General features: G+C 38.9%; 1 protein-coding gene and 1 long non-coding RNA gene across 3 annotated transcripts in view; one reads left to right on the top strand and one right to left on the bottom strand.

Moving 5' to 3' along the window:
• LOC122549949 overlaps positions 1-11927 on the top strand; it is a 54267-nt gene extending 42340 nt beyond the window's left edge. The window contains exons 1-3 of one of the 2 annotated variants that reach the window (XR_006311710.1): positions 8006-8112; positions 9216-9254; positions 11468-11927. This is a non-coding gene — a long non-coding RNA (uncharacterized LOC122549949). Of the gene's footprint in view, positions 1-8005; positions 8113-9215; positions 9255-11467 lie in introns of those variants that run through there. The other variant, XR_006311709.1, reaches the window with a different exon arrangement.
• ctnnal1 (catenin (cadherin-associated protein), alpha-like 1) overlaps positions 1-12205 on the bottom strand; it is a 322398-nt gene that overhangs the window by 42585 nt on the left and 267608 nt on the right. The window contains exons 6-7 of the mRNA XM_043690224.1: positions 11056-11226; positions 2502-2702 (exon numbers count right to left, since the gene is read on the bottom strand). Coding sequence (XP_043546159.1) covers positions 2502-2702; positions 11056-11226 — 372 coding nt within the window. The remainder of the gene's footprint in view (positions 1-2501; positions 2703-11055; positions 11227-12205) is intronic.

Below are 12205 nucleotides of genomic sequence, written 5' to 3'. Positions count from 1 at the left end.
GGGAATGTATTATAGAGCCCCCCCCAGTCGTCAGCAGGAAATTGAGAAACAAATTTGTAAGGAGATTTCAGTTATCTGTAAGAATAACAGAGTGGTTATGGTTGAGGATTTTAACTTTCCAAATGTGGACTGGGACTGCCATAGTGTTAAGAGTTTAGATGGAGAGGAATTTGTTTGGTGTGTACAAGAAAATTTTCTGATTCAGTATGTGGATGTACCTACCAGAGAAGGTGCAAAACTTGACCTACTCTTGGGAAATAAGGCAGAACAGGTGACTGAGGTGTCAGTGGGGGAGCACTTTGGGGTCAGTGACCATAATTCTATTGGTTTTAAAATATTGATGAAAAAGATAGACTGGATCTAAAACTTGAAGTTCTAAATTGGAGGAATGCCAATTTTGACGGTATTAGGCAAGAACTTTCAAAAGTTGATGTTCGTAGGTAAACACTCCTCTACATCATGAAGACAGGACACCAGCTCATGGAGCATTTCAAGGAACATCTCTGGGACACAGGCACCAAAGAACCTCACAGCCTTGTGGCCAAATACTTCAACTCACCCTCCCACACCACCAACGACACGCAAGTCCTGAGCCACCTCTATCACCAAATCCAAGCCACCCAAAGACTGGAAGGAAAACGCCTCACCTTCCACCTTGGAACCCTTCAACCACATGGTATCAACATCGACTTCACTAAGTTTTTAACTCTTCCCCCACCCACCTAATCCCAAATCCAACCCTCCAACTTGGCACCACCCTCTTGACCCATCCTACTTGTCCATCGTCCTTCCCACTTATCCACTCCCCCCTCCCCTCTGTCCGATCACNCCCCCCCACCCTCCTTCCCCCAACATTCCTGATGAAAGGCTTATGCCTGAAATGTTGAATCTCCAGCTCCTCGGATGCTGACCGACCTGTGTGCTCTTGTAGCGCCAGACATTTCGACTCTGAAAGCATTAATGATTCAGATAACCCTGGTATAATGTTTTAACATTGTTAAGCCAAAAGGAGGATGTTTTCCCAAATTGATAGGTTATAGTTTGCATCAATTTATAATTCAGACAACGTGAAACAATGACTGCAGATGGAATTTTCTTTGTTGAACTGCTATCAAAAATGGAAAATCACTACATTCAATTTGATATTACTCAAGTTATAAGCAAAAACAGTAAGATCCAGGCTGTCATCCACTGATATGATACATAACAGAAAAGTATTAACTTTGCCAAGCATAAATTATAATCTTCAAACTGAATATTGCTGATAAAGTATATGGAGTAAAGCTGAGGCTATAATGAAATGATCTTGTATTTAATTATGCTAAACTGAATAAAATTAATCATTTGTTATGCAAATTATCCACCAACATTCTGCTGATTATTATTAAGTTTTGCATCATCGGATTCTTAACTGCACAGAATTAGGATAATAAAGTAATTGTCACTGTCATGTAAAACTGAACACCTTATATTTGTATCCAGAAAACATCACAATGTTTGCCAAAAGGCTTTATTAGTCCAACAGGCATCAACACTAGTTTTGCATTGGACAAACAATGAGGACCAATTTTAGTTGAAAATGGACATAGCATACCGGTATGGTATAGGTGCTGTTTTGGAGCTAAAACATTACTGTGAGAAATGCTATTCATTTAGTCCCAGCTGGAACTGATGCTGTTTGAAAATACTCTGGTTTCATATCCAGGGCTAACTATTTTTAAGCGCAGATAATAAATATTGTTAGAAATATTCAGGAGAACAATAAAGTACACTAGCCAATCTTATATATACAGACATTTTAAGAGTTAGAAGGATGTTCCTGATTAATTATTTCTGATTTATCAGCAGTAAATTGACCTGTGAATTATAGGAACAAACATATGTACGTTCCTTTTTAAAAACCAGACCTTGATATTAGAACCTAACGTTTAAAGCAGAGAACGAAGCTATTCAATTCAACAAGTTGGTGTCAAATATTTGTTAGAGCAATATAAAACTTATCTCTCTCATTCTTTGCTCCATTGCTATACATCCTCCTCTGCATCAAATATTCATTTAATTTCTCCTTGAAAGCGACAACCATTTCCTGAAGAAAAATAGTCCATGTTCCAACAATAGGCTGCTAGTCCCTCGGTGACCATGTCAATATGACAATCCCTCAGAATACACTTTTCAAACTGGTAAGCAGTATTTTTACCCCCATCCATTCAAGGAAAAATTTACAATTTTAAAGACTGTTATGAAATATTCCCCGAATGTTCACCACTCCATTGGAAACGGAGACATTCCATTTCACTTCTATCATTATAATTTTAAATTTACACTATATGCTTTCTTTTCATATCTTGTATGTTGCACAGCATCTAAATCTTCACATACTACTACAGTCCAGTCCCTTAACGTAGATTATAAGAGATATAGACGTATCAAAGTATAAAGAAAGTTTTGTAATTATCATATATTTTAAGTCATTCCAGCTTTATAAACAAACCAAATCTTACTGCTTGCTTCCACACGGTAATCAGCTGCTCCAGTTCTAATCTGGACTGCCTGGACAATTCTAAGATACTTTCACGGTGTTCGTGGCTCGTATATGCAGAGTCTGTGAAGTCTTCTGTGTGTTCCAGGATTAACTCAAGCATTGCCGTGAGACTTTCTTTAGAAATTCCATGCAAGTTGTCTCGTAAACCTTCAATCTTCATCTGAAAAGCAATAACAATTTTAAAAAACAGAATTTTTAACTGGCAAAATTACACAACATATTTCACAGAAAACATTAGAGGGCTCAGTATCAGTAACACATCAGCAGGGGCCTTTCACGTGAAGTAATTTTGACCTTGTCCTGCAGACATACAGCAAGTACTGTGTTGTTTCAGGAATCCTTACAAGTTGTTGGAATGAGTAGGGAATCATGCTGGGTCTTTGAATTTTGAAAGCTCGCTCTCAAGTCATGGAGTCTGTAGTAACAGTCCCTCTTGAACTAGAGCATATTAAGCAGATGGAACAAAGGTAGCAGAGAGACTAGGCTGGTGTGCAGAGGGAGGAGACAGATAGCTCACAACAGAAGACCTTATCTTTGGGTAGCACATCTACAATGCCTCCTCAGCATCTGAGATAGTCATGATTCACAGGATTCCTCCGGGTCAAGGCACAAATGGCACTTTCGGGGGCTGTGAAACAAAAGGATTCTCATTTATGGGATGCTTTTCATGACCACCGCATGTTCTAAAGCGCTTTAGAGGCATTGACACATTTCTGAAATGTAGCCATTGTTCTAACATAGGAATGGTCATTGCTACCCTCAACTTTTACACTGCAGGAAATGGTCATACCGGACCTGAGGACAGTGTCAAGTCAGCAAGTGGCCACTGGCCTGAACAACTAGGGCCAATATAAAATTGACTAAACAGTTTCTGCAAACAAGGCCTGATATGGAGTACGAAAAGGCCAAGATTACCCCAGGGCAAAGCCAACAAGGATCAGTCCAGACTGTATTGCATATTGAGCAACGTGAGAGTCACGATTCCCAAAACCCATTAAGTGGTCCTCAGCCAGAGCAATAGGGAGAGACATTATGTTTGTGTATTCCCCAGTTTCTACCAGACACCTTGGCATCATGGAGTAAAATCTTGGTATGGGGATGGGTATATGTAGGATGACCTGGTCTAACCTTGTTGAGTGCTTTGACCACATTGGCTGAAGTCCGGGAACATTCCAAAAAGGTTCAAAAAGTGGGGGATAAGAAGGGACAACTGACGGTCATTCCTTCAGCAGAGACTTAGACGGAGAAGATGGTGTGCAAGACCCACCTTCGTGCCCAGAGTGCACCTGTCGATGGACTTCAGTGAACAGAATCCAGCAGCCCAATCAAGTTCACAAAAGTGGGTAGTATGTGTTTTTCAGGCAGTGAGCCTAGCATAGGAAAAGTTAACTTAATTTGTGTAAAAGCTGTTTTCTTTAACTTGCAAAAGTTTTAATAGAACTAAGTTTAAGCTGTGTCTTTATTTATCTCATACAGAAACAGCATTTGGGTAAATGAGTATTAAACTCATTGAAGTGTCTGTATTGAATATTTCACTATTTTCACTTCGCTGAGCATCACAGTAACAGGGGAGTGAGCAAAGTACTGTACACCATGATATTACAAGAAGGCGGGGAAGTGGCTTTAACAGGGGAGCAGGATTCCCAGTAGTGCAGAAAGCTGGTAACTTTGAGGGAATCGATCTCAATGAGGTCATATGCTAGAATGGCAAAGAGTTTGCTCCTCAAATGTACAGTTGGTGCACAACTATGATGGAACATCATGCCGATTAATGTCCAATGGCCTGGCACACAATCTCAATGCTTATGCTTGATGACAAGGGCAAGTTATTCTACATGTGGCTCATGGTTTCCCTCTATCATTCACTCAACAGTACAGCACTCATACAACAAGGGCCACACTGCAATATAGGATGCTCCAGAACCAACCAGTGTGATTCTCAAAGGTTCAACTCCCTGGATTGATTGGGGAATACTTTTATTCACTGCTGGAACGTGTCTCCAAATTCAGTGTGGTCTGTTGTGACCTACACCACCTAGCAATCATGGGACACAGTTTGCCACCAGATGTTTGGTAAGTAGATGGAGAGGAAGAAAGGAGGAGAGAGTAGAGGAACAGCAGCTAGGAGATCATCATTCTGATTAAACTAAAAAAAAAATGCAGATGCTTGAAAGTAGAGTCGCAGGTAGATAGGATAGTGAAGAAGACGTTTGGCATATTTTCCTTTATTGGTCAGAGTATTGAGTACAGGAGTTGGGAGGTTATGTTGCAGCTGTACAGGACATTGGTTAGGCCACTGTTGGAATATTGCATGCAATTCTGGTCTCCTTACTATTGGAAAGATGTTGTGAAACTTGAAAACGTTCAGAAAAGATTTACAAGCATGTTGCCAGGGTTGGAGGATTTGAGCTATAGGGAGAGGCTGAACAGGCTGGGGCTGTTTTCCCTGGAGCGTCGGAGCTGAGGGTTGACTTTTAGAGGTTTATAAAATCACAAAGGGCATGGATAAGATAAACAGACAAAGTCTTCTCCCTGAGGTGGGGGAGTCCAGAACGAGAGGGCATAGGTTTGGGGTGAGAGGGGAAAGATATAAAAAGGACCGAAGGGGCAATGTTTTCATACAGAGGATAGTACATGTATAGAATGAGCTGCTAGAGAAAGTGGAGGCTGATACAATTACAGCATTTTAAAGGCATCTGGATGGGTATATGATTAGGAAGGGTTTACACAAGGATTTTGGCTGGGTGCTGGCAGGTGGGACTAGTTTGGTTTGGGATATCTGGTCGGCATGGATGAGTTGGACTGAAGGGTCTGTTTCCATGCTGTTTCCATCTCTATTCTGGGAATCTGGGAATCACAAAAATAGGAATCGCTGGAGGAAATCAGCAGGTCTGGCAGCATCTGTGGGGAGAAAACCGTTAATGTTTCAAGTTCGATGAACATTCTTCAAAACTCTTTATGCAACAAAGAGTCACTGCATTTGAAAGGTAAGCTCTGTTTTATCTTCACTGATGCTACCAGACCTGCTGAGTTTCTCCAGCAATCTCTGTTTTTGATTCTGAATGAACTGTTTGAGAGCGGTTCATCAGACTCCCATCAGAAAAACACAAGTCAGCATAGCTGCACAATTCACCATCTTTTCACTCCTCTGGCTAGTCTGCAGCTAGCCAGATGGAATTTAGCACTGGGCCATGCAATGCAATAATGAAAATGTGCAGAAAGCACAATGCCTATGTGCTGTCTGTGTTTTGATTATTGCTCAGAACCTCAAAGCATCTCTAGTTTTTTTGACTTTTAATTCCAAAATGTGCTGTTTTTAAAAATATTAGGATTTAAATTCAGTGACTGGCAAAGCCTGATGTGAACTCAATGGAATGTCACACATCAATGGCCAGGGAAACCTCACACTGGGACAGATTTAACAAATAGATATAACGAGGGGGCTTTCTATATTTTCCCTCTTAGTAGCAGGCCACTTTTAGCACTTCATCTTGAAGAACTATCCATTAGTTACCCCCGCGATGCAAGTAAAGGCTGTGCCTCACTTAGAGTGTGGCAATCCAGTCAAAATGTAGCAGAATAACAAATGTCTCTCATTCACCCTGAATGTTGGAATTCAATCACGGTCAAGAGGCATCAGAACTACAGAATTTCAACCAATCCTGAAGCTCACTGTTCATCTACTAACTGTTGGTAACCTCTACCGCAACAGCTGCAATGCTCAACTATCCGCCCATTGCAAACAATCAAGAGACTGATCCATATATGTTATTTTTTTAAAAAGACTTTCAAACTTTTGAATTCACCTCTTATTTCTAACGTATGTGCATGTGCACGGTGTTACTAAATTTTCTCAAATTTAGTAATTAATAAAGTCATTCTTTGTAAACTCAAGAGAGCCGGGTTAATCTGGCTCCTTTCAAGCTTAAGTTAATTTGAGTCTGAGAGAAGGGTATCCACAAGGAAGGGAGCCATTTCAACTTAAACCCTAATGTCACCACCTGAGGGGTAGATGAATAAAAGAGGGGAGACAATTCATCTCTTTTCACCCAGTATCCAGTCTGGAGCCATAACAATTTGTGGAAACTTACCCAGGGTCTGGTTTGAAAAAAACACATCCCTTTCATTGGGCAATAAATTATTGCTCATCTCAATCCCCTCCATCCACAAGCAGATTAGATTCTGGCCTCTTTATTTCATTTTTAGCTATTTTATTGCCATTTGACAATTTTCCTAGAATGATCTGGCTAAAATTCACAATCTTACAGTGTAGTGATATGAAGGGAAAACATTTTATTCCTCAGTCAGCATACCAATATGTCAAAAATGTGAAGCTGAAGATTTCCCATTAGAAGTAACAGTAATGCTGCATTCTGCACTTGTTTAAAACAGAAATATGAGAAGCGTCAGAATGCAATTTTCTGGAAATTGGCTGGGACAATTGTTTGGCACACAATGCTTCCAACTAGAGACCCAATCCAGCCTAGGTCAATAGATTAATGAATGCTTCTTCTCAATTGACAAGACATCTCTGCATTAATGGATTTTATATAAATAGGTTTGAACAATTTCAACCTAGTACTTTGTGGATACAGATTTGTGCATTAAGCTGCTCATAGTTTGGCATTAAGTTAGCAGTTTCATTCAAAGAGGCCAAGAAGTTGACTGATGTACCAAATGTAAAAATCTGTATGAATGCGATCGAGCAACGCTTTTCTGAAAATAATTGATTCTATACCTAGCCATCAAGTATATGTCAGAAATTTGATCATGGAAATTGTATAAGGGAATTGATTAGGCCCAAGGCTCACAATTCTCATATTTACAATTCAGTAAAAATAATAGCATTTTCAGTATATTTCCTCATCTGGCTGCAAAACATTAAAAAAAATCAAAATGTATACAATACACAAATTTGAAACTTTAACTATTGGTCCACTTCTGGAGTATTAGTTCACAATTAGACAGAATTTAGCTATAAAACTGAACCTTTAACATCTCCCATGCTTGAATCTTGGACAGCTACAGAACAGGAACACATTGTTCAGCTCATGAAGCATATGCCCATGACTCAGTTAATCTAATCCCACACTCCTGCTCACTCCCCCATGCGATTTCATAAAAACTAGGTCAAATTCTTTCACAATCAGCTTATTCAGTTTTTAAAAACAAAATCAGTTTCAACCATAGTTTGAGATAGCCAACTCTATATTCTAACCACTCTTTTCCTTGCTCTTAAATTATTAGTTTTTGGTTTTTGTAACTTCTCATTAATTACTTTTTTCACAATCAATAAAACAATCCAAGGGCATTCACTTCATCACAACTTTTCAGTTTTGCAGTCTGCTTGTTTAAAAAAGTAGCAACACTTATAAGCACAAGGATGTAGGCTTCCATTGTATTATAATTAACAGTGAAGATCTGTAACTAATGGTAAAGATAAGTGTGCAGTTGAGACTCAGACCTGGCATACTGAGTCTCTGAATATTTTCTTCTGACCACACATCCCAGGTACACTTAGAATGTGCAGCAAAGGAAAATCAGCCAATGGCAATTTACCAACAACAAAGGTAAGACTAACCATCTAAACATCTCAGATTGACAATCTGAAACATCAACTCCATTTCTCTCTTTGTGGACACTGCCTAAATTGCTGAGTACTATCAGAATTTTCTGTTTTTATGTATAATTGATTATCAAACAAAATAATTAGAAGTAGGACATTTCTCACTGAAGTTTAGGAGGTTGAAAGGTGCCTTATGGAGGCTTATAAAATAAGGAGGGTATAATAAAGTGAATGGAGATATCTTTTTCCTAGATTGAGGATTACAAGACTAGGGACCATATTTTTAAGCTGAGTGGGTACAATTACAGTGTTTAAAGGACATTTGGAGAAGTACATGAAAAGGAAACATTTCCAGGGATATGCATCAAATCCAGGCAGGTGGGACTAGTTTAGTTTGGGATTATGGTCGGCATGAACTGGTTGGACTGAAGGGCCTGTTTCTGGGCTGTATGACTCTATGAGAGGAGAAAGATTTTAAAAAGGCATATGGGTCAATTTTTTTTAAAACAGAGAGAGTGGTTTGTGTGTGGAATGAATTTCCAGAGGAAATGGTGGATGTGGGTACAATTACATTTCAAAGATATATAGATAAGTACATGAATAAGAAATGTTTGAGGAATATAGGCCAAGGGCAGGTGGGACTAGTTAAGGTTGGGATTATGGTTGGCATGGACTGGTTGGACTGAAGGGTCTGTTTCTATGCTGTATGATTCTATGACTTGGCCATTAGCCCCTCCAGCCTTTCCTATCATTCTATAATATTATAGGTAAGCGCCCCAGGCCTCAACCGCTTAAGATTTTGAACGTCTCCCTATCTCCCTTACACTGATCTAGGCTCTATAATTCTTAGATCCCAATAACTTTTCCATCTTCAGTTGGGTCACTTCTTTACTACAATTTTACAAATAATTGTACATTACCTAACTAAATGGTGGAGGAATGATAAATGAACTGAATTGCATAGTCTTGTTCTTATCTATGTTTTCTAGGTTATATCTGTGCTACTTTTCTATTTAGTTCTTTGGAAGTGTAAGATAATTTACTTGTACTAAATAACTATTATTTCAATAATAATCTTGATTAGCAATGTTATTCTTATTTCTGCAGAATTCACAATCCCAAATCCACCCCTCTGTGAAAACTGAGGTAAAGTATTTATGTAACTCATTATTATCTCTATCATTTCCCCATATTCCACTGTTCTATCCATTCTATTGATTTGTGTTTCTGTGAATGCTTTCCTCCATCTTACCCTTCATAGGTTTTGTTTGCTAACTTTTTTCAAACTGCTTCATAATCTATCACTTTACTTTATGAGGGAAGAATAACTTTAAGATTAGTGATAGTCCAGTTCAGACAAAATGTCAGAAAGCAGTTGCTCACAGAGGTAATGGAAACATGGAACTATCATCCCCAAAAGACTGTGGGAGACTGCTGGAAGAATTGAAGTTTGCCAAGTTATGTTGGTCGGTTAGTTGTTGGGTAACAGTATAATGGATATGCTACAAAAGTGAGTACATGTAGCTGCAGAGACACTAATTATTCATTCTCCAACTAAATGGTGGAGGAAAATGATAATGAACTGAATAGCATGGTCCTGTTCATATCTATGTTTTCCATGATATACCTGTACTATTCTTCTATTAAATTCTTTGCCATGGAAATATAAAATACTTTTAAACATTTTTGAAAATCAATCTAATCTCCCCAAATACAAAGTCTTTGTTATGTATTCAGTTCTCTTATAATGGAATAAAATTGTTTTAATCTTCTTTCTACATACTCATTTTGTTGATCAAAGCTTCTCTATCCCAATTTGTCCTTCCAGATAAAGATCTATTTTAATCTTGGTAAAATTTCTTCTGTTTCAGACATCACATGTTGTCCACACATTTCCGCACTGTTTTAAACTGAATTTAAATTCTCATCCCCATCCCCCTCCATCCTGTGGGGATTACCACTCTGATAAAATAATAATTACTCTACCATGCAGTTACCACTTCCACAGTCTCTTTACAAAGTGCAATCTGATACAAATATGAGTTTATGGCTACTGATTTTCACTTTGATTGGAACATATTTTATCCACTGTTCCAGTTCACCACTCTGCTGTCCATATCATACTCCCTGTAGGAATACGAGGTACATTTCCCATTCAAAAGCACAGAATTTGTACAAGCAGCAAGAGTCTAGAAGTGCTAATTTTAGTTTCCTGTGACTTCTATTGCAATTTTTCCTATCCTTGAAGACTCAAATTTTAAACTGCTGCAAATTCACCAACTTTTGTATCATCTTAGCGATTTTTGAGAAGATTTGCACCTCAGGTTGATGATAAGTCTATACATTTGCTTGCTTCAAAGCCTTCAAGCTCAGCGACCAAATCTACAGACTTATTGTATCATCTGCTAGGGAAATAACCTCACTACGAAAATGCAGCACTAATGAAAAAGCTCTAGGTTGTATTTCTGATCAATATGCACTATTATACCACCTCCCTATGACAAAGGATCCCAGCGGCAATAAACTAAGCCTTTTTCTGAGGTACCCACATGTTGTCATGAATCAGTGTTTGCAAACCACGCACTGAAAGCTATTAGAAACACTGAACATCAGCTTAACCCTAACAGAACTGATAGCCCAGTAATATGCAAAATAAAACTGTAGCATATTTCATCTTTTACCAAGTTAAATCCACTTTGACAAAATGTATTAAATAAAATTAACGCTTAATGTGTTCATATGGCATTCAACTCTCTGCCATTTAACATTACATGTTCATACCTGGTGAAAACAGTCTAGAGAAAAATACAACAAAATAAAACTACTTGAAATTTTTAACTGCTAAGATCAGCATTAGAAATATACATGATTAGTGATTTGGTATGCGCATATGAAATAACAGACCTAGTGCATTTTATTTCAATTCAACTTATTCTTCCTTTCTTACTTTAAATTCTTTGATGTCAGCATAGATGCTGGTGGGATGGATCTCATTTTCAGCATTTTGTCTCGAATCTGTGACAATCTCTATCACCTGATCTAAAGCCAATCTCATGCGATGGAAAACGCCTCCCTTGTTTATTCTTGCTGATTCACAGTCCGGATGCCGAAGACAAGTCTAGAAAACATAATACTCCATTAGTATCACAATACTCACACGAGTGAAATGAATAGCAACACTCCAAATATAATTCAGAATCTTACTACATGCATCTCAGGTTTGCAAATGCAACTGTACAACTGAATGCCACAAGTCATGTTGAAATATATTTATACAATATTATTTCAGAATTCCATTGTGTTCATGTGATTTTCAGATCAATTTTAAATGGCTGACAATTTTTTGTTTGTCTATGCAGGTGCTTACAGCCACAATTCTGCTGGATGTGTCATTGAACGTAGAAAATGATTCTGCATAAATTTTGCATAAACCATCTTGCAAGATTTTAAATCTTTCTTAAGCAATGAAGTATTCTTGGTTCTGAATGTATGATGAGCTTAAGTCCATAAAGCATAGGAACAGAAGTAGGCCATTCAGCCCATTAAATCTGCTTTGCCATTCAATGAGATCATGACCGATCTGATTATAGGATAAAAGCCCATACCGTTAGAGGTAGTATTTTAGCATGGACAGAAGCTAACTAACTAATGGAAGACAGAGTTGGAGTAAGGCATTTCAGGATGGCAATCTGTAATCAGTGGTGTGCCAGAAGGATCGGTGCTGGGCAATAATCGAGCGCTTTAGGGAGCACCCGCACCAATCAACCACACCGCCCCGTGGCCCAACATTTCAATTCCCCCTCCCACTCTGCCGAGGACATGGAGGTCCTGGGCCTCCTTCACCGCCGCTCCCTCACCACCAGACGCCTCGAGGAAGAACGCCTCATCTTCCGCCTCGGAACACTTCAACCCCAGGGCATCAATGTGGACTTCAACAGTTTCCTCATTTCCCCTTCCCCCACCTCACCCTAGTTCCAAACTTCCAGCTCAGCACTGTCCCCATGACTTGTCCGGACTTGTCCTACCTGCCTATCTCCTTTTCCACCTATCCACTCCACCCTCTCCTCCCTGACCTATCACCTTCATCCCCTCCCCCA

The sequence above is a fragment of the Chiloscyllium plagiosum genome, chromosome 5 (assembly GCF_004010195.1).
Source record: "Chiloscyllium plagiosum isolate BGI_BamShark_2017 chromosome 5, ASM401019v2, whole genome shotgun sequence".
Lineage (NCBI taxonomy): Eukaryota > Metazoa > Chordata > Chondrichthyes > Orectolobiformes > Hemiscylliidae > Chiloscyllium > Chiloscyllium plagiosum.
Note: the sequence above shows the minus strand (reverse complement) of the source record. Positions and strands in the feature narration are given on the sequence as shown.